Genomic DNA, 23897 nt, shown 5'->3' on the forward strand with positions numbered 1-23897 from the left:
AATACTTCTTGTAGAAGATTGTACCGATGTTTCTGTACGATGTCACAAAAGAAATGAAATTTGCATTTACTTTTGGTTTTTAACATTCGAGCAATCCGATCAGCAGATAAAATTGCCATAAATTTCGTTACAGTTGTACGAAAGTATATCGATAAATTTTAATTCGTGAACCGTTTATCAGAGACAAATGGAAACTGATTAGATCACGTAAATCCACCTTTCGTACAAACGGGTCCCGTAACAAATCTTTCGCTATTCTCATTCCGCTGTCTTTCATCCCTGGTGAACGGGGGTGATTCATTTGAAACTTTTCCGACGACGAGATATTCCCTCACACGTTTCATTTCTCTCTGTTCCAGATACAGCTACAATGAACGTTCTGAAATAACGACGTTACAAATTAATTGTCACCATGAGAACGTTGCTGATCCTGGCGAGCATTTTCCTGGAAGTACACCTTCATCTAACCGGTGAGTAACATTATTTGTCACCTTCTTCTTTATTAGCATAAGGAAAACGGTTCGCCGCGTGGAATTTATCGTGCTGAAAACCGTCGCAGGACTGCACGATATAATTCGTAATCCCACCCAAGCAACGATTCACGGTACCGTTCTGTAAATACGAATATCACGTGAAAAGGGGGGGAGGGGGGTTAACAATATCGTCAGAGAATACAGGGGTAGCCTCGTCCAGGTAGAAATCACGGCGTCGAGCAAACGAAGGAACCGTGGAACGCAGGTGGAACGTGTGTGCTCTTCCTTGTTCGCGTTTCACCGAGTCATTTTCGTGCTGACACAGAAAACACTTAATTCACTGTGCCAGCTGAAGGCTGACAAGTAATATCCGGTTATCGTGTTCTTGAAGACCGCACAAACTTTCGGCTCGTTAGCGCCCGAGCTAGAAACTTTCCGACGTCCGATAAACCATTCCTCAATCGGACTCGTTATCCTTCCGTGAGATTCCCTTCGACGAATAAATTCGTCCTATTCCGTCATAGAAATCGACCTATTCTTTGCCTGGTCATCCTTCCGTCAATCGATGATCCTAGGAATATCCTTCCCCTTCCTACTCCAACCACCTCGAATCGCCGCGTAACGATAATCTACGCGCGTCATCAAACGGGGGACCGAAGAGCGCCTTTGGGATCGTTCGGTCTAATTGAAAGTTTAATTAAACCAGCCCGGCAATCTCCATTTACTCGGACATTTTACGATTTCCAATTGTCGGAACTTCCGAAAATTGGCTGAAATTAATTTTCAACTGGCCCGCTAATTGGGGAACGATGCGGTGATTCAACGGGAGGACACGAGCCTCCGTGATTTCAATGATTCAAGTGGGTTCACCCCATTATGCGCTTTTTTTTATGTGATTGATACGATGATGACATTGCTCCGCGAAGGTTCATCTCGACAGAGACAAAACATTATGCGCTTTTTTTTTATGTGATTGATACGATGATGACATTGCTCCGCGAAGGTTCATCTCGACAGAGACAAATAGATGATCTCTAGTGTGCTCTTTGTTCACGATGCGCGATCGGAGCATACGTTTGACGAAAGTGAACTAACGAGGGAAGCACTTTCGAGGATTTAAGGATCGTAAAATTGTTACGGGGCCAGGAAACGACTGCAGAATGGACTGATACGTTATCATCAAACGCACTTGAAGGCTCCTCCTTAAACCCGGTTTTGTACCCTTCGAAACCCGTTAGATATTTTCCACGATAAACTGGTTTACGGGAAACTCGCCGCGTCTATAAACAATTAGGTTACCCGAAGGTAAATGACTGCTTGCCATTCATATCGGTGAAGTGTCATAATTCTACGAAGTTCACGCAACTACTGGCTATTCGTTCTAATTTCACGAAGTCTATTCGTCGTCGTGTTATCCCGTTTACTGCGTTTGTACAGTAGAATGATTTATCACTTTAGTGGCAATTCTTGGAACGATTCTTGACGATCGGCAGTACGAAACTTCTTTACATGACATTCAAACGTTATAAAAACGGTGTATTACTAGGACTAAAGTAAACCAAGTAGTAATTGACTATATGTATACAAGTGAAAGATCATTAGGCAAAGTGTAAATGTTTATAAATTCCATATGTTTAGTTTAGCGTAGTAAGCAAACGTTAATACGTACAATTCTTATTAAAATATGCCAGAAATAATGCACTTCAATGTCCAGTTTAATTTTCAACCGGTTTATTGGTTGATCTTCGCGCCGAGGATTCAAGATTCCAAAATTTCCAATTTAAGAATTTCCTACCCATCTAAACGTGTATAATTAGCTCAGTACCGTTGAAACGCACGAAATCCCCCCACTAAAACTTCTTGGCAATTTCCCCGTTCCACGAGAACTCCTTCCCACTGAACTTGTGTGTACACGTTTTTAATCAAAACTTGAATAATCGTTCGCCGTTTTGTTTCCAACGAGCCAGCTGAGTGGTTACGGGGTAGGTAAGTCACGACCAAAGACTCTGGTCTCCTCGTGGCTGAAACTTATCTGGCGACTCTTAGAGAATCTTTACGCGATCCTTCCGGGCGTATCTGTAGTCCAGTGATGGGGCAAATATTTTTTCAGCCAACGGAGAAAATCGATATACCGATGGTATACAGGGTGGTCCACCAGAAACCGAACACCTAAATATCTACTTGGATGCAAAGTTATGAAAGTAGATTTCGTTACAGACCTGCACAATTTGATGGGCTCAATGCTATGACAGGAAATTTATTTTTCTTTTCAATTCGTTAACATTCTTATCTCTAAAAAATGCATTCGAAAAAAACAGTAAATTTCCTCTCAGCTGAACTCCGTACCGAAACATAGTTTCGTAACTCTACATCCAAGTGGATATTTAAGTGTTCGGCTTCTGGTGGACCACCCTGTATGCCGCGTGACTGCCTAGCATGGTGGTTACATAGCAGCCGTTGGGAACGATGTTAGCGCCCCGTTTATCGGGCAGCCGCGCATTGTCCGTTCACACGTGCGGCTACAAAGTCAGCCGAGGCCGTCGTGCGCGTTCACGCCCACGCCACTTCCGGCCTCGCTATCGCCGTGTACCTCGTAAAAAGACGATAATGCCCAACGAGAAGGTGCTACGTCCGCGGCCAGGAGAGCTCGTAACCGCGGCCGGAGGACACGTCGCAGCCCCGTGTGTAAAATACACGTCGGGCGTTAAGCACTATCGACAGGGGGTGGGAGGACGGAAACGACTTTGACGTTATAGAAATTATTCAGTGGGGCTGGCTAACCCGGCCAGCGAAACGACTCCTCTCTGCGCTTCCTGATGGAAAGTTGGAACGTTCCAGGGGATGGGGGGGGGGGAGCAATGTCTTTTCGACTGTTTTCATATTTGGCTTCACGGTGGTGTAGGTTGAAATAGGAGGGAGGCTTCTCTGTCTTCTACGGTGTGGGATTTGTGGGTCCCTTTGTCAGTGGGCTTTTCTAACTGCTTCATGCTTTTCCTTTCACGTTCCATTGTTAACCAACCTTATTTCATTTCCAACTCTCATTGAGTCTGTACTATATTAACCCTTTGCCTTATAACATCGAGTCAGACTCGATATACCACATCAGTGGTGACGATGTCAGAATGGATTCAACAAACGTAAATATTATTCGTTTTCTTTGAGTCAAAGTGAAATACTAGTTCGATGATATTAATATTTGACATTTTAGAGTAAATGTACAATTGCGATAAGTACAAGAATTCCTTTTGTTTCTAGGGAACTATTGACGATAAAGTAATTCTGGAGACTGCAGACATCAAGAAAATCATAGGGCAAGGGGTTAAGTTATGTTACCCTCACAGACAACGAAGTTGTTTGCAACGTATCGAAACGACAATGTCCACGGGACACGTATGCACTACGCGTATTTCCAAGTATCACTCGGCCGGATCGCAATATCCTCGAGCGATTCCCATAAATCGAACTACAGACCAATCACCGATCCAAAGTCCCCCCGGAACGATCGCCCGGCCGAAGGGGGAAATGAAACGTACCTTCTCTTGTGTACGAAAGCCCCGTGTAAATACGGGGATCGATAAGGGACGCGTGTAAGCCGAGTCGGGAGACGGTGGTCCGCCCGGTGTACTTTTCAATTAGCGACGGTGCAGGTGGACGGGGGAGCGGAAGAAGTCGATGGAAATTATAGTGGGCGATGCTGCCCTGGCGCTGCCAATAAAAACGCAATAAATCGCGAAATGCTTCCGGTTGCGCCGACGGTATCTAGGCCGTACTGCTGTCGGTGGAAAGAACGTCTCCTGGAGGAGAATTCTCGGCTGGTCGATCCATATAGTCGCGTGCAATCCTGTCGTTTTCGCTGGTTTCTCGCGTGTGTTCCCCACCGGGCCAGGTAACGGGGCGTCGCGAGAGATCCTCTCTGGTCCGTGGACGTTCGTTCGGTTACCTCCACGTGAAACGGGACGATCCACGGGCACGGTGAAACAGGTCAGGTTTAACGAACCGTCGAACGAGCCTCGAGCCGGCTAACGAGAGCTAATTGCCGACGTTTTCATCCTGTACAGGGCTTCAAGTGCTCGGGCTAAATAGACCCTCGTTATACACGACACACACACGGTCCAGGAATCGCGTAATGCGTCCACACACACGGGAATCTTATTATTCGACGGGAATGGTTGCCGCGTGTACGCGAGCACCTTGTCTCACGGTTGAGAATGTCGGGGAACAGGATGGAAGTAACGAACGAGGTGTTCGGTGTTCAGGGAAGGGAATGGGGGATTTCGAGATTAATGGCACAGTTGCAGGGGGTGTCTTTGTTCTCGTGTCTGGTCTGGGTGGTGTTGAGACGGATTTTACATTTGTTTTTGTTTCATCAGCTATAATTTCGATCAAATTACTGCACGTAGTTTATTCGATTACTAGTCTGAATTAACCCTAGAACGCATACAAGGGATATTGGAATATCCCACTGAACTCTAGAAGTTGTAATTATTCTAACATCTTTAGGGTGATAGATAGGCGCGTTTTTACAATAACGAAAAAACAAATAAAACTTTAATACATAATACATTAAATAACCTTATAATGCAACTATTATAATAAAGCAGTTTCTGCAAAAATAAATATTCGCATCGAAACGGTGTGTATACGTTCAAGGGTTAATCAAGAAGAGCCTGAATATCTGAATCTCGATACTCTGTCTTCTATCCACTCGCTCAGTCGATATTAACACCCACAATTATTATTAACATTTCGAATACTCGTATTCGATGAAACCGATGGTAGCCCACATTTCCACAGAAGAATATGCGCATACCAGTTGTAAACGGAATTGCAGCCCCCACGGTCGTGGCTGGAAATGGAGGGTGCATAGGTAACGCACGGGATGGTTAAGTGTTTTTGAAGTGAATTCCCACGTGAGCCTAGTAGATTTGTAGCAGCTTGGGCACGGCGAACGCAACGGCAAAGCCGCGTAATTGTCGTGACTAAGTTATTCATTTAAGCCACTTACGCCGCAGTCGGGGATATGCGTTATCGTTGGGACGGCGTGTCTGCATTAATCTCTCGCGGCAGGGGAGAGAAATCCTGTCTGGCCCATTGCTTCCAGGACCCCTACCACGGATATTATTGTGCCCTTTCGTCGACCAAGTGCCGCGGGAATCGTCCTTAATCTCCGATCGTGGTCGCGCTTACGCCCTAAAGCCCCGGCAAGCTTTCCCCGTGACCGAGTCTACGACCGCTCTTTAGGGCTTTGGATTTTCACGGAAATTCCACCGAGCTAATAGAAAACTTCGGGACGATGATATGAAATATGTCTCAGATCGACTAGTATATACAACTGGACAATAGGTGATTCTATAAGAAAAATTAGTCGAGAAAAAAGAAGAAAATTTTTTCGGGCAATGTTTCGTTTTCGAGATAATCGAACTTAGTTTGTTGGATACACGGACAATTTTCCCGAGGACAAAACCTCACACGAAAAAATGTATTCTTTTTTTCGTCTTTTTTAATAAAATCACCTCTCTCCATTTATACTACCCGACCTGAGACACTCTGTATATAATATGTCCGTGTCTAATTAATAAATGACTTGAACCTAAATCTTTCGCTACATTTTTAAGAAGCTCTGATGTTCGTAAAAGGAGAACAAACAGAGTGCGACGTTTACGCAGTTACCGCAATAAAGTGCACTCTTTCAAATATTGTATGGTCTCCATTTTTCTTTCAGCGGGGAACCAGGCGGAACGCCAGCGATCTTCAGACACCAACAACGAAGTGGTGTCGTTAAAGGGCTCCGACGATAAAGGCGACGATGCCATCGAGGGTCCTGTCAGGGAAGTCCTCGCGCAGAGCGGAAGTGCCGCCACTTTACCCTGCAAAACCGAAGATCCTGGTGCTGGAACCGTAAGTATCTTTTCGCGTCACGACTCAATGTCACCGATCATTGAAATCAGAATTCGTAAAAATTAACTGAATGCCAACACGGAGAAACTATAGTGAATTTGACGGGTTCTTTTTTGCGCCGAACGACAACACCGATCCCCGATTCGCAGTTGCCTTTCCAACCGAGGATTATTCCAGCTCCCCGTATCGATCCATCGAACAGTCGGAGAATCCGACTGGGTCGTGCCAGAAAAAAAAAGGAAAAAATAACATGATCCCGAAGAGCAAATGAAAATACCGATAGCAGGGATCCGGTTTAAACGGACGCCCCTGTTGGGCGATGGAAATAATACGACGAAGATTCCGATGTAATAACGTATCGAATAATATTTTCACGTCGAGGTACCGACGATCGAAAATTTTTATTTTTCCGTAGAAATTGAAACGATAGCAAATCCTGAAGGCTCACCCATATGCATTCCGCTTTTCACTGTTTCCATCTGTACACACTATTGCTCTTTCTCTCTCGTTTTTTTATATGTATATATATATATATATCTATATCGGTATCGTATAAGCCGGCTATCCCTCTTTCTTTCTCTCTGTCTCTCCAGCTCCCCACACGCGACTGTTCAATTTTCATTTCCCGTCAAAGCAGCGAATTGAGGGATTTTCATTTAATTTCCGTTCGCCAGACGGCACACACGGGGCAATCGAGGGAAAGGGGTGCTTCCCGTGCATCCAAATAATATAACTACCCATATGGATCTTAAAACTTGAGGTCAAAATTCCATATTGATATTAATACGGACTAAATATCCGTATAGATATGTATATGGATATATCGAGTGTTTCCTGAACGTTTCATGACGTCCAACTTAGTATATGCGTGGAGATAAATGACAAGTGAAGAGCAAAATATTGTTCTGTTAACGTGTTTCTTCTCAAATATATCGAATTCAGAATTATATGTATAGAACAGAACTGTAGTAGGGTATCCACAGTGTATGTGTGTCTGATCATCATCGACCATCTCTACTGTATCCGATATTTCGAAATACTTACCAACGGTTGTTCTTACTTATTGACCAGGGATAGTTTGGCATAAACTCATACAAGATAAATGAAAATGACCCTATACCGTTATGAGTAGAAACAGTGTGTAGTTGTCAGACATTTCAGATAGATAGCTATTTTTCAACTTAGATGTTCTTGAGAAAGAGGTTCCACAATTTCATCTGATATTTTTCTCCTGAAGTTTATCGCCTGGATATTGTCTAATTCGACAAAATGTTGTAGCTGTGTCGAAAGTGTCGGTCGACGAAAGAAACGCGTTACAACCGATTGTCTCGGCGAAAACGAACAGTTCCGACGCAACAACTCGGGCAAGAACAAACATCAAAGTGGAACACGGGGCAAAGCAAAGTTTCATCTAATGTTGTTCAATAGATTGCCGTGATACACACGGCCTGGCTCCTCCGACTCGATCGCCTCGAAAGTTTCAATCTATTTTCGAAATTGCTCCTTTCGTCTTATAAATTCAATCTCCGTGAATGCTTTGCGCTGACGTCCGCTCGCGACTCGATACGCTCGTACGGATTTACTTTAAATGCATCGGTGATTATTCAGTGAGGTACCTTGCAGGCAAAGCTATCGTACACTTTCTAAAAATACATTCTTAACGAATTAAACTTTCACCTAATTTTTAATACCCTGACATTACAAATATTACAATAATATTCGAATATTGTATTCCGTTATAACTTCACGATCCAATAAAAATGATGATGTCGCTATTATAACGAGATTAACACTTCGACTGACACGTCACTGAAATATAATAAATCCTCGATAACTGTTCAAAGAGGTTCACAGGTGTAACACTGACTTTCTACGAGGTTTAGCACAGTGATAGAGCTTGGAATTCTGTAACCAATGATATTTGTTATAACAGAAGAAAATTATATTCCATTTAAAGATCCATTTCTATCAACCTTTCTTATTAATACACATTAACTACATATCGATGATTAAACACTTATGCACATTTGATCTACCGTCACGTCCAATATATAATAGCTGCCATTTAGAAAAAAAAAAGTCAACTGTCTAACGAAGATAAAACCCCGGACAGCTGACATGGTTTTATCGCTTCCACTAGATGACGAAACATCGGACCGCGCTTTAAAATAAAAATATCGTTGGGGATAGTCGACGCACAGCCGAGGTACACTGATTTATACAACAAAATCAGACGAGATGAAAAAATGACCCGGAAATCGGCGGGCTACCGTGATCACCGCACTTCCAGAACGCACGTTAATGCCGTCCTTGAGGGAGAGAATGGCAGGAAAAATTGTCGAGGTTCGGTGAAACGCAGTGCACCCTCGACCTGGAACTTGTTCGTTTCGACTGGAGGGTGTCCACGTAACCCGTTATGCGGTGTCACAGCGGGGGAAAACGCCTGCGGGCTGATCCGCACACGTTGGCAAAATTTTCCGGGGACACGGGTGAAATTTCACAGGCAAGCACCACGCTGTCGCCCCGGAAACTCACGGGGTCACCTAATTTTCATGAGTCACGCGTGCTGCAGATAGAATTGGTAAAAATAAATTAATCGATAGGGCTTGGTGACGTCAGACATCATGTATATCGGTAAGTTCTTGTCGTTCTTCCGTCCGTATTTCGAAGAGACGTTGAAGAATTTTTGGAACAAAGAGCATTTACGAATTGTCGTGATAATGAAATATACAGGGTGAGTCAATAGGAACTACTATCAGTACTTTAACATCAACACTTGAAAGAGAACCTAATATTTTTTCCCATATCTGTATAGAGCGGGAGAAATCCAATTCAACGGCCTTAATAATGCTCCGATCCTAAAGATATTCCATTCAGCTGGTCCAACCTTTCTGGCAGATTGATATTAAATAACGTGCATAGCTTTCTATAGATGGTTGCAAAAATTGAAAGCACAAGCTATGGAAGTCAGTCGAATGAAATGTAAGATTATAATCGAACTTAAAACTCTAAAAATTAGTGAATACATTAGATAAAAGTGGCTAATTAATCGAAAAAGTTGTGTACTGAGAATTGTGCCGTGAACAACTAGTCTGTATAAGTATCCGTAGTTCGAAATCGAATCAGACACAGCAAACAAACACCACTTGAAGAAATTCCACCGTTTCTTACCCCACAAACTGTAAATGCCCTCCCGTTTGTCGGCGAATTTTTGCGGTTTCGTTGGATCCGCGTACCGCTATTAAGTTTAATTATCACCGAGACTAAAACTTCCACGAGCCAGCAGCCGGGAGCAGGAAGCATTATTGCCACCTTGATAACAAATAGCCGGGCCACAGCTCTCGCTAATTTTCCTTCTACCTTCCTGAACTTTTAGACAAATTGCCAGGGGAGAGGTGCCTTCTCTCACCGTCTGCCAGGATCCTTTCTCCCCCATCCGGTTCTTTCGCTCGTCCTCTTATATTTCTCTCTCCGTGGATCGTTGGCGAGATTCTTTGAGTCGATGAATCACGTTAAGTGTCCCGAAACTCCGAGAAAGTATTCGGTTAGCTGCGCTCGATACCTTCCGAAATATCGTTTCGTCGATCGTCCACGATCCTCTTCGCGACGATCCATTATTCCAGCATTTAATATCGATTCGACGTGAGATCAAATAATATTCCACATAATCTACACCCATAGAATGTTCTAACCGATGAAAACTGAGATTCCACTTGCAATCAGCTTTGAAAGTCCTTCGAAGCTAGCCGTGTAAGCCGAGAACTGTTTCAAAAAAAGTTCCACTGTCAGCGGGCCGCGTGTCTGGTACCATCGTCGAAATTTCAATCGTTCCGAATTTCCAGTCTCATATTTTTCTCCGTGCAATTTCCTTCGACCCTGTTCTTTCATCCCCCACCCACACGCCCCCTCGTCTCGGTTTCTTCTCTCTTTTTTGGGTCTGTCGTATTCTTCTCTTTCGGCCTTTTACGCGCGCCTCGGATCCTCAGGAATATTTCAGAATATTTTACGGGGTTCCAGCGTTAAACCGATACCGTACCAGGTGCTCCGTTCAAGTTTCCAAGACGGGGGCAAGGAAAAAAAAGCGGGGGACGGCGAGGTTCGAAGAAAAGGAACGGCGAAAAATCCGGGTTGTGTAACTCGGGCGTCGTGACGACGACGAACGATTTCTTTATAGAACGGATCAGGTCGAGCGGATTTTCTAAGAATTTTTATTCGCTAGACGTATACAGGGTGTTCCATTTAAATCAATCCACACGAATATCTCGGAAATTATTTGTGATATCGGAAAGTGATTGAAACAAAAATTAAGTCGTATCGAGGGGATTTAATTTGGTGTCAATAGTTTCTTTGCTGGTGGCGGCGTAGGGGACACACGAAGGCCAAGTTTATGTTTTTAAATGGAATTAATTGTATATTTTTGAATGCACTGATCCATACAGCTCGTTATTCTCTACAGAACATTATTAACCTGTTTATAATATATTACATATTTATAACCTGTATATCGCATACTCCTTACTTCTTCACTAGTATCGTGTTTATCACGCAACAGTTGGCTTCCACAACTGCTTCCAAGAAAAGTCAGACATATTTTACAGAAAATTCGATAGTTTCATACGTGACCTGTTTGGTGTCTCGACAATTGCCCATACATTTTTAAGTGATTCGTAATTACACTAGTGGGTTTCGTAGTATTATTTAATCATTATCTGTGCGATTGAGATTTGTATTTATTTGTGACAGTTATAGTGATATTCTAATCAAACTATCGTGCTTTCTGCACGCGTTAAAAGGAAGTGAATCTCGTCACTCTATCTCGATCATCAATGCCACATTATTAGCCGTCGTATTATGCACCGGGAACAGGCGAGAGACTCTCATCGCGAAAAGTACGAAGACTGTTGAAGAACCTACGAGCACTTATGTAAAACACTCTGTCCATCGTTGAGGAGCAAGTATACCATCGGTGGGCCCTGCACGGGTACGGAAAGACATGAATAAAAGATGAATTCATCTATGTCTTATGTAGAAGACGGAGACAGAGAAACACGCAGGGTGTTGCCTTAGAAGGTGAGCTCGTCGATCGACGCCACTGACGAAGCTAAAAAGACGCAGAGAATATTGAAAAATGGAAAAAAAAATCAAACACCTAGGTCATCGAACTACCAAACGTGACGCAACCTTCCAATCAGTCGTATGATTGATAATGAATCAAAGAATACATTTTTGCAAAATATTTTTAATTTTTATATTCGTCACATTTATGCACCAAGTTTATGAATGAGTCATGGAAATTTTTAACATCTTACGATTGATAAACGTAAGTTATATGATCCGTTATTTAATTTTCTGATATATTTCAAGGATATTAAAAACGATCCCAAGCATCTGAGCGATATGGTGCGCAGGAGCTCGGCTAAATACTGCCGTAAGCGGAAATTAAAGGTGCAGGAGCAATGCAAGTTGTCGAAATTGCGAGCAACTTGCCGCAACACCATCGGCAGATAGAGAAGAATTGAAGAAAATAGGGGGGAATGGAAGCGTCGGATTGTCTGTGAAACACAATTTGGAAAGTCGATTCCCAGCGAGCAGCGAACCACGAACCGCGCCGCGGCACGCGTCGACCGGCGGAAGAAACTTTTTGTGGCCGGAGGGTGGATAGAAACGCGAGGAAAAATTCCCTCCGATGGAAAAACTGACGGTTGCAGGCGTGCCCGTCAATTCTTCACTTTTAAACAGAGGAAATTAAGAGGCGCTTCAGAATTATTGCGAAATTTCGTCTATATTCAGGAGTAACACTTGAATATCCAGCACAATTTTATCAAATCTGACATTACAGTAGATCCTCGATCATTGCCCGAAGGTTCCTCAGCACTGACAAGGAGAGGTCCTCAGCTGTAACGCTGATTTTTTAACGAGCTTTTGCAGTGATAGAGCTTGGAATTTCGAAACCAAGGATATTTGTTTCAGTCGCATACAGATATTAGTTTATGGAATATTTAATATTCAGTGCCGACGAGCCTTCGGACAACCATCGAGGATTTACTGTACGAATTAACCCTCACCTTAATCGTATAGGATTACATTTCACCTAGTAAAAGCCACGACGAAGTTAACATCATTAGCAGACAGTCTTACTTCCATACTCGCTAACAAACGTGAAACAATACAATGCTTTTGATTTTATTTCATTCTATGTGTCAATTGGAACTTCTACCTTTTTCTGTTAAATCATTTAATTTTCTAAAAATCATATGAAGGGTTATCATTTCGAACAAATCGATACAATTCGAAATTATCGTATTATCGACCCTGGCTATTTTAATCTTCATCAGCATAGAATGATGAAGAGCTTTGGACGCTGACAGTACAGAATAATTACGCGTATTTCACCTATATTTTCAACAATTAATATCTGGGAAACGAAGCCTCGAACGCAATTTTGTCGTTTTTGATTTTCGTCTGAATTTTGCATGTACAATCCACCCTGCGAATATCATTATATTATTCATTATGAAATAATAAAAGAGCCTCAGAGTCTTAAACGGTTGGCTCATCGAGGGATAATTTTAAACATTATATTATGAAAATGATTTCAGTAAATCCTCGATGAGTGTTCGAATGCTCCTCGGCACTGACGTGGAGAGGTCCCCAGGTATAACGCTGACCTTTTAATGATGTTATGCACAGTGATAGAGCTTGGAATTCAGAAGCCAATAATATTTGTATCAACCGCATATGGCCATTAATTTATGAAATATTTAGTTTAGAACATTTTAGTATTACATACCAGTTTGGAATATTTAATGTTCAGTGTCGAGAAACCTTCGAGCACTCATCAAGAATTTACTGTAGAGCTGAATTTCTATCATTGCGTCAGGCCAGATCGTGGAACGGTATACCGATATCGACCTCTTTCTATAATACTATTACCCAGGCTAATGGTCATAACATCCTGGAGGAAGGGGTGGGGGGCGTGGGTAGGAAATAATTTGCCCGATCGCGCAAATCCACAGGCGGATTTCCGGAGGGAATTTCCAGGAACGGAGGCGCCTGAAGTGGGTTCCGGTCAAAGTAACGTTGATTAATGTTGTTCCCGGTTGAACCTACCCTTCCCCGTTTGAGGGGAAAAGCACAAGGGGGGGGGGGGGAAGGACTCGACGGGCCGCACAGCTTGTAATTCGTTATCCGGTAAACTTCGCGGGGGGCGATCTCCTTCCGAATTACACTCCGGGTCTTGTTTTCGTAAGAACGGTTAAAAGGTCTAATGAAATAACGGGCTTTTGTTAAATCGCCGGAACGAAGCTTCGTTCCCCCCATTGAGTCGTTTTCTGGGCGAGAAACGGTCGCTTTTCTTCTTCAATTTGATTTCTCTCGGCCGATTAGTGTTGTCTGGGTAGCGTACCGAATCTTATAGAAGACTTACGCAGCAATTTTGTTCTTGCACCGAACAACTGTAATACAAATAGTCCGCTGTAGAAGTAGTTAACCGAGTTTCGTAGAAGCAGAATCATTCTTCTCCCGTGAACTATTGTAATAATGTTACAGAATTTGTAAAGCTTTTCAACAAATTTAAAGTGGCAGGACAGCTCTGGTAAATATTCATTCCAACACACATCAACGTCAACAGCCTCTCGATGCACAGCAAATTATTCAAATGAACTTCTGCCCGAAAATCCAGACCCTCGAAGTTGTAAACTCTACAACCATCTACTAGAGTTACACACAGATTCCCCGATGAGCTCGTTCAGTTGGTAATTTGTCAGACAACAGTTTCCCCAATTCTGTTTCCTCTGCGCTGGCATATAAGGTGCAACACGACGGATAATTATCGGGACGAAAAACGGGAGATATCGGGAACGTATCGACGAACAATGTGTCTGTCGTTCGGAAATTGCGCGTGTGTTGTGTCCCCCTTGGTAGCGTTGACAGGAGGGTGGATCGGGTCGGAAAACTTTTATCGTCCTCATAAATCTGTCGTTACTTATTCAGTGCACGGTTAATGGCGCCGATTCACGGTGCAAAACCGCGGAAACGATGGGCCTCGACGGGGCCCCACGTCGATGCTGGTAAATCACGCGTTAAGTGCTGAACCAGCAGCATCGTTAGATAAGAGAAGCACAGGCTGGCGACAAGTGTTGCGGCGAGCGTTGCACCACGCGTTATCGCGGAGAGACTCGTTTCTCATCTCTCGTCGCGTCTGGGGACTGGAACACGCTTGAAACCGCGACGGGAACGATTAAAAGGACTGGCATGTACGGTCGAGAAATCTTCGTCGAAATCCGGAAATTGCGAGGTAATGAAGATGCAAGAACCCCTGAAGAAACTTCGGTAAACAAGCGAAGCTTTCTTTAAAACACGAAACGGTTTTCTTCGGGGAGGGAACAGCATTGTTTCCGGGGAAGATCACGGGGCTCAGGGTTACTCCGCAACAAATACTTATTAACCTGACCTCATTAAACTTCGTACACAATAAGCACTTTGGGAAATTAAATCCACCTTGACGGGCGAAGTCGACGAAGGGCCTCGTGGATGTAATCGCTTGCTTCCACTCTGATTCGCTGTGTTGAACGGTGTCTTCTCTTGGGAAAGGTCTCGCTTCGTTGAGAAATTAGATTCTTCGGTGGATACGACGGACTTCGCAACGAGCAATCTTGTAGTCTCTGTTAAATTTAACATTCATTGTTGACGCTCCTCTACGCGGAGCCTACAGATGGAATAGATTATTATCAGGTACTCGTGCTGCCGTATCGCTTCAGAATTCGAATACGCTGCTGGGTATTGAAAATTTATTAATAAGTTCTTGGATAATCGCTGAAGTTTTAGGAATTTATGCAAGTCTTTGCGGTGGAAAGTGTTCTCAGTATTTTTCTGCCTTGCATAAATATCATATAATTTAACTCCAGTTTGATACGTTGATTTGATAATATGTCCAGAACATTTACGAAGCAGGGTAAACGCACCAATGAATAAACACTTAGGAGATTTTGTAACTATTGAAGACGAATTTTAAGTGATAACAATATTAATAAATATTTGGCACATGAAAATTAGATTTTTTAATACCTATACATTTTTATAACGTATAGATTTCAATCCTGAAAAACTGGAACGAATACAGATTTCACCAGAGAATAAGCAATATTAACCAGCAAAAGAGTTTCTAGCCAGTGGCACGAAAACTAATTAATGTTCACTGTCGAGGAGCCTCCGAACACTCTTCGATGCTTGACAGTATTCTTCTTTCACAATGATGTTCAAAGAAATATTTCACTTTACCTTTTTCATAATACCAGCGACAAAATCTGCTCCCGTAGTTGTTCTTTTTTATTTTACAGCATGCCTCCGTAAAGCTCATCCGCAATGCACAGATAAATAAATCGTATATTGGTACGCTTCGTCGGCCGTATTTTCAATCGAATATTTCACGGATAAACGCCTGCCCCCCAATACTTTAATAGAGTTCCCGCTTCGGGCGTAAAATAAAACCGCTATCCAATTACGTTGAAACAATTACGATCGCAGGTCCGATGAGCGGGCCACATAATTTCGCCGGGTGGAACATCGAAAGTTCAAAACCGGTTATCAGAGGGGGGGGGTAGGAGGGGGTGGAACGGTTTCAAAAGTATCCCCGTAATGAGGAAAGTTTTCTCACCTAACGCCGTGAAATCGCACACACACGAACCGGCCACGCGTCTCCCACTCCCACCATGATATTACGATCATCGTAATTTCGTGTGCCTACTTTAAAGGGTTAGTTTTGGGGGAAAGGGGAACAGCGAGTCAAAGATATCAGGGGAACACTAGTTTGCTCGCCACGACGGGCCGAGTCTTTCGATTATTCCGGCCTCCTTCGGCTCCGGTTTCCGTTGCGCGTGCACGAAATTGGCGAAACAGTTGCAAACTCGCGACACGGGGCCACGGAACAGGCGTCGTCGATCCGAGAGATTACATCGGAAACTCGCTTTCTCGCTCTGGGATTGCCTCGAGTTCAACCCCGGGAACTACGTTTTTATTTCCGGATACACGAGCGAAATCGAAGACTGGAAGCAACGGTATCGCGTTATTTTACGACACCTTCCTTCTTTTTTTTTTCCTTCTTGACAGCGCATTTTCTTGAAAGATGATCCACAGAAAGTCGCTAGACGACAGAACAGCATATTGTGTAAACTGTCAATCGGACAAAGGCGGCTATAGTGCAAATGTAATCACGTGTATACAGGGTGTTCCGCTTAAAACAGACCTCATAAATGTCTTCCCTATCTGTGATCATACGAGAAATATTTTTTATGTAATTTAAATGGTTTCAAGAGACGAATCAGATGGTGGACAAAATTATATAAGTGAATTTAAAATTTTTAGAGTTCAGGGTCACTGTTATACATGGATAAATGAATAATAATGATATAATATATAACATAGAACCGGTATCGCTTGTGTTCCTTTGTGTTTACAACCTTGAACTAATACTTCCAACTTCTCTGTGTCGATAACAAACTAATACGATCATGATATGAATCGCTAATAAATAATAAAAGTTGATTTCACAGGGAAAGGATTGCTTTTAGGACCTACGTTGATTAGACACTTTTTACTCCTCTCGTTGAATGCTATTGTATATCGGATCTTCTTTCTTTATCATCCTGTACATCTGATTACGTGGCTCCTATAGCATACGAAGCGGTCGGTATTTATGGTTATCCGGATTTGCATAATAAGGTTACATAAGTCCAGCTACGGTGGAATTTCAGGGACATTGTACAAGCTATAATAGCCTCGTCGAACGGGCTCTTAGTTCTCGGAACTAGTTTGTTAAGATCTCGCCAAGATACGAAACCGAGGTACCACGACGTTATCCCCATGATCGCGGGTGGAAGACATCCTCTACGGTTTCATGGCAATTCCCATTCGAGAGATTAAGAATGGAAGATGGCAGTGGGGTGGGGGTAGGAGGGAAGGAGGCTAAGTTAGTGGATGCTGCGGATAGCCGTTTCCAATTAAGCTCTCGCCGGTGTTGGTGGGAGCTAGAACCCTGAAAAGCTCCGGGCTGGTTTGCGTGTGGATCCACATCTGCGTTCGTTGCACGTACGCTTTCCTTGGGCGCACGGCTTGTAGAGGTACAAGAGCGTAGCTGTTCCCGCGTTCTACAAAGTCTTTCTTGCCCGGCCGTGCGCGCGCGCGCATAGGTAATAGCCTCCCGCGGGAATTCTCGGAACATCGGTTCGGCCGATTCACGTCTAAGAAGACCGATGGTTGCTTGAAACAATGTCAAAGGGAATTAGGGGTAGCGCGTAATGAAGTCGGCGTTTTAGCGAGCTACGCGATTTGCATTTCGCCGAGAGACTTCATCGATCTGAATATCAACGAGTATCTCGTTTGGGGAGCGCGCGGTGGTTCTCGATAATAAGTTTTTAACGGTAATCAGGTTGGTCGAATTGTTCAATCCCTGGGGCGCAAAGATGTTTTATCGTGGATGGGATTATACTGCTTGGCCGATTTTACAGTGACCTGTACTACTTGCTTGCTGAAGGATTCAATCGTACTCCCTTGATGGTTAGAAGTTTGTTTTACAGTATTTGTGACAGAACGGTACTACTAACACGTTAGAAATTTTCTTGTACTAGTTATCGATCTATAAATACTGCTGTATCACTTGACTGACACTTACCTGGTCTGTACCAGTTGATCAAACTGAACTACTTCATTAGTGGCAGAGACATATACCCCTGATCTATCTATGTATAAGGGAGGCCGGGGTTGAAAGTAATAGTTTTTGGTTTTCATGAAATGAACAAGGCTATATTTCAAATTGCCTTTTTTTAATTAGCGCTGTCTCTTTTATTTAAAATGGTAGAAGACCTGTTACTTTCAATCTCGATCTCTCCTATGCTCCTTTATAGAAAATAAAACCTGGATTTCTATTAATATTTCTGCGAGTACCTTCAACCAGGATAAACGTGTTGTACCAAAATCTCCAAAAAAAAGTTGAAGCAACAAAATCATTTATTTATTCTAGGCTACCAACATTTATATAATTCTAAGTGAATCCCTTTACTTGCGTAACTTTGTAAACATACCCAGACCCAATGGAGGGTATCGTTTGTAAGCAATGAAAGTTTCCAAGCTATCCCACACCCTATAGACACCGGTCAAAACGATCAGGGTAAACACTGAAGTTCATCTTTGTCTATCCACCTCCGTGTCAGATGTATTCGACAGGACAGGAACAAAGTTACGCGAGTAACTTCTTGCTGATCGCGGAAAGTTGTACTTCTCGATATCTCGCGGCGTTTCTGGGTAACTGCGACGGCGCGAGTGCAGACATTGGCAGACACAAATACACGTAGAGACACGGACGCGAACACTCGGTTCGAAATATCGGATTCGGTATTACACCACGACGCGAACGGTGGTCCTTTTCAGGTGGATTCCAGGATTACAGGAAACATCCGGGATTACGGTGCTCGGGTAGATTCTGGAGTGTCATATCCCCCCTGAACTGGTTCCCTTCAGAGATATTAGATGGAATCGCTGTAATTGCTAGGGCGGGCTAAAGCATTAAAACGGGTCATAGGAAGCGCTCCGTGAACCAGAGATAGATTGATTGATAGTCATCGCTTTCAGTTCTGAATGGAACGTCGATTATCTGGCTTCGAGGTACGTGGAAGATGTAAGAGTCAGCCGAAATCTTCTCGGACGACGATAAATGTGGTGAAACCAACGTCGTTACTTCGATCTAACTACTGTTCGGGCAAAGATAACTCAGAAATCTTCTTCCTTGCACAGAATTCAGTTAGTGTTTTCTTTCTTGAGGTTAGTAGGAATTTGACAGAATGTATTTTACGAGCATCATCAGGAAAAATGGCGTGCGAGAAGGGCGCCTTGATAAATTTATTTTAGGCCTATTGAAATAAATATTAAACTGAATTTGGCATAAATTTCAGTAATTCCCAAGACCAAGTGGTAGGAGGCCCTTCACCTACGCTGCTTTTTCCCCAAGCAGAAGCTCTTTGCTCGTCAGTGTACATTCAAGTTGGATTCCTAACGGAATTATAGCGGTATCTTGATTTCTATAAACTACTTTATCAATCTTTTTCATATTACATCATTATTTACATTTTTTTTAAGTCTCATCGTATGCATAACTTCTTCGTCATTTCACACAGCCATTCTCGAATATTACCTTCGGCTGTATTGAACGAGAATAGAGGTGTTTCTAGGTACACCGGGAAGGGAGGACAGGCGAGGCGACGGGTGTCGGACAAATTGAGTAAATTTTCATGGTCAGTACGGTCAGGAATGAAAATTGGCCCGAAATTAGGGTACACTAATGGCCTCCGTAATTGATATTGGATGCACAAGCGTGGGCTTGCGCGACCTCTCTCATTGCCTGATATGATACACGCTGTTTCCTATACATTGTTACCATAAATGGCCCCAAATGCTTTTAACACCAGTACCAGCCACGACTCGTTTTCATCCCTAAATTATATAGTACGCGCCTTACACGGTACACTCTTTGAACGGATTACGCGAACTGTACGTAATCGGGGATTAAACGATAGGATATGCTTCTACCTCGTCCCGATTAATTACATAGAACGCTGAATTCTACCATGTGAATAATTCTTGTAACTCATGTTAACACATTATCTACAGGCTGTTAATTAGTAGATCCAACGATGGACAGCCGAGGAAATATTATTGAATAATTCAAAGACAGGATCAAGCTGCATACCTTCGTGGAAAATAGCAAGAACTCTAATAGAATAACGTTCTAATTTCTTCTTTAACCCTGATCTAAGATAAATTAATAGACTTCTTATCCACAAGCACTAAAATTTAAAAGTCTATTAATAGACTAACGATCAGTAAAGTATAAATTCACTTGTAAATCGAATACAAAATAATATATTGGAGTATAGCGTTCAAAATGTTGTTTAACATTGAAATTTCATTATTTTCAAGCGATTACAAATGTTACCTGTCTTCTGTTGCAGATCACGTGGGTGAAGCGACCGGACAGGCGGTTATTAACCGTCGGTACTCGTACCTACTCGAACGACAAGCGATTGTCCGTGATCTATTCGAGCACTGATTGGGCACTTCAGATACGTGCTGTTACTCTACAGGATGCAGGCATATACGAGTGTCAGGTACGCAACGAGAGCCGGTCTATCCCCAGGTGCAATAAACGTACCGCATTTTCTTCATCGCGATAGCGTTGCACTGTGCTTGCAACATTGCCCCATGCATATCATTCATTCGACCGTAAAACCGCGTGCGGCCCCGTATCCTAAATTTATGACACAATTTTACACTGACTTTTACGAAGCACTTCCTTCCGCGCGTGCAAACGTTGAAAACAAAATGAGGATACAGCTTGATACGGTGTCAAGAGTGTGAAATGTTCATTTGGATGTTAATGTGACGACGATCGTTTTAACCCTTTAACGTTCAGATCCTTAAATCGTTATTTCAAAATTATAAGACTGATATAATATATATTGTATTTAGGTATTTTGAAGTTAAAAATATCGATATTAAACAGACCTATTTTTTTTTCATTTTTCTTCTTTTTATATTTATTTTTGAAGTGCATGCTTGAATTTCTAAACTGAAAACGTGAAGATCTACTTAACATCAGTGAAACCTATGAATCCTTACTGGCAAAAGTTAGATATTAACGGGTAACAGAATTTGACTTTTAGAATGAATGTTGTACCGGTGCAAAACTGGGCGTTAAAGGGTTAATCACCACCGTTGTGGTACGGTAGTGTATGTTAGCCCCCGCTGTGGAACAGAAATATCAGGTGAAATGTCAGCCGCAAGACTGGTAACGTATAACAATAGACGTTTAAGGCCAGGAAAGATCAGAAATGTATTTAACCTTCGACCCTGTCTGTTGCATGAAATGCTATCCGCCGGACAGTAGAGAAGCTCAGTTTAGAAAATGTATCGACCTTTACGGTAATGGCTCACTGAAAATTTCCTGTTTTCAGTACCATCGAGTTCAATTACAATATCTGATTATAGAGAAACAACATTTCCATTAAGCTCTTGATGGTTTCAGGTTTCCTTCTAACCTCCTCCCCGAGGGTAAATTTACTTAATTAACCGCAGCTTCGCTTTCCGGATCTGGAGTACGTTTTGTATTACGTGGATACAATTTTAGGGATAATCCAAAAGCGCAGAGATGATATCTTGAATTCGGTAAAAGTATATCTGTACTTATTATACGTCGTTTATACTTGTATAAACGATCGACTTGTATCACTCTGGCAAGTGTTTCTGACTACTTGTCTGGCGTATCACTGTCTTGTACTACTTGATCGAAGACCGACTCAGCTTGTCCCTGAAGAGTCTATAAGGCTCTGATCACTGAAATTATTTCCACGTCATATGAAATATTATAGAAAACACACAGCCTTTAATCAGGAGCCAATATTTTAGATATTACTCTTCCATTCTTGACACCGAGTTACATTTAATATTAAAAAAGGATAATTTCTCGTCAGACTGTATCGAGATTCCAGCCAGTCCGTGTTGAAATTTCAGATTACGTCGCATCCGGTGCAGCGGAATTTCGTCCACTTGAAAATCACAGAGGCGTACTCGATCATACCGGGTGCGCCTGATTTACATGTGAAGCAAGGCTCGAGTCTACGGTTGGAGTGTCAACTAATGGCGGCCGCCGAGTCGCCCGTCTACGTCTTCTGGTATCGTCAGGGTCGGATGATCAATTACGACGAGGAGCCGGGAGTGAAAGTCGAGCTGACGAAGAACGGTTCGATCCTGATGGTCAACAAAACGAAACCGTCGCACGGCGGGAACTATACGTGCGAGCCGAGCAACGCGAAACCCGCGTACGTGGTGGTTCACGTGATCGAAGGTGAGTTGGTGTCAGTCAACCTTCGTGATACGAGTACACAATCGACGACTAACGTAAAGTACGTGACTGACTGCGAGTCGCCAATAATTGCCCGACCAAAGACTGACCTATACTGCTTGACGGATTAGAATCGGTATATTGCTTCCTCGCATAAATGAACCAACGTGATCGATCAAAACTTGTCGTACTCCAATAAAACCCTTTTAAAAAAAAAGTCTTTAAAAGATCTTTAACCAGTTCTACTGTGTCGTGCTGTTAAAGGGCAACACGCGACAGCGAAAATGAAATAAAATCTCTCTGGTTCCGCGAACAAGCTGCCGATATTTTAGAGGTTTAATAGATATCCGGCGGAGCGTAGGGTATGACAAGCTTGGCCGAGCTTCTCCGCCCACCACGCGACATCCATGGACCATTGCGCACGTGATCAGACTACGGGACTCGACTGTCGCAGAACGTCGAAGGCAGGGGATGAAGTAAAAGAGGCTAGTCTGGTCTCGCGCTTCACCTTTCAGTGTCCAACTGGTCGAGCTCGTTTAAAACGTCGTAGTAGTTGCCCCCCGGGGGTATTTTACCGCTCTTGTGCGAAAGCTCTCCCTCTCTCGTACCTTCCCTTTCTCCCTCTCTTCGTCCAACCCCAGCTCGGGATCCCCGCAGGGGGAGAAGCTTCTTTTCGCTGTTATAAAGTCGAAGTTTCTAATCTCGTTTCAGAGGAGGAGAAACCAGCAGCGATGCACGGGGGCGACAGAAGGAACCTTAGCCCAGCAATTTTGGCGAGCAACTTTCTGGTGTCCCTCTTGGCGACCGTCAGCTGGAGGATACCGAGTTTCACCAGCCTTTACCCGACGTGAATCGCCGGCGAACTTACGGGAGTGGCAGCCGTTTGCCGTGGCCCCGCAACCTGGTCCACCGTGTCTACCACGATGACGACTGGGAACGATCGACGGGATCCATGGTGGGGGATTCTGCGTCCTTCCATTCGTAACCCAGATGGACTCCACGGGGACGGTGTTCCCTCGCCGGAAATAATATACGCAGTGCCAGTGTGCTCGTTCCCGTCTGTGTACGCGTGTATGTGAACCTAAAAACGTGAAAATCACGAATGGACCACACCATCCAACGCGATCGATTCGTGTGATCCGGGGGCCCACATGGGCAAAAAGGGACTGAGAACTCGTGTACGTTGCAGGACAGGGTTCCATTGGTCGGGACTTTAATCAGGGACGAATCCTTCTGTTCCCCTCACCATCTTGCCCCTTCGATCTCTCTCAATTTCTTCGTTCCCAGACTACGTGGACGCGATCGGAATGTCGCTTATCCCTCGGTTCCGGAATTGATCTAGGCCTCCAAACGCGTATAAGGCAGCACGTCTTGCCCGTGGATCTTCTTGCAGGTGAGAGTAACGCGTGCGTCGCGAAACTCCCACGAACGAAGAAGCTCCTTACTCTTTCTGTCGTACCGTTCAGACCCGCGACAGGACAGGGACTACTTGTTAGTATATTTCGGTGTGCGTGATGGGTGGAACCGTTTTCTTCGTACGTGCATTATACATATATAAATACATACATATAAATACACATAAAACATATATATATATATATATTCGTTACATACGCGAAATGCACGTATATATATGT

At 43.3% G+C, this 23897-nt stretch overlaps 1 protein-coding gene across 1 annotated transcript; it reads left to right on the plus strand.

The window, feature by feature from the left end:
* Nucleotides 1–412: 412 nt before the first annotated feature.
* Nucleotides 413–23111, plus strand: LOC107191739 (neural cell adhesion molecule 2-like). Its single transcript, XM_015580840.1, has 5 exons — nt 413–470; nt 6196–6371; nt 20372–20527; nt 21930–22263; nt 22972–23111. The coding sequence occupies exons 1-5, from the start codon at nt 413–415 to the stop codon at nt 23109–23111; spliced, it is 864 nt and encodes a 287-aa protein (XP_015436326.1).
* Nucleotides 23112–23897: the final 786 nt, after the last annotated feature.

This window comes from Dufourea novaeangliae, unplaced genomic scaffold, assembly GCF_001272555.1.
Source record: "Dufourea novaeangliae isolate 0120121106 unplaced genomic scaffold, ASM127255v1 scaffold228, whole genome shotgun sequence".
Taxonomy (NCBI): domain Eukaryota; kingdom Metazoa; phylum Arthropoda; class Insecta; order Hymenoptera; family Halictidae; genus Dufourea; species Dufourea novaeangliae.

Coding starts and splice junctions, on each gene's coding strand:
- LOC107191739 (XM_015580840.1), top strand. CDS start 413: ATGAGAACGTTGCTGATCCTGGCGAGCATTTTCCTGGAAGTACACCTT. Junction 6,372..20,371: donor AAGATCCTGGTGCTGGAACC/GTAAGTATCTTT, acceptor CTTCTGTTGCAG/ATCACGTGGGTGAAGCGACC. Junction 22,264..22,971: donor GGTGGTTCACGTGATCGAAG/GTGAGTTGGTGT, acceptor ATCTCGTTTCAG/AGGAGGAGAAACCAGCAGCG.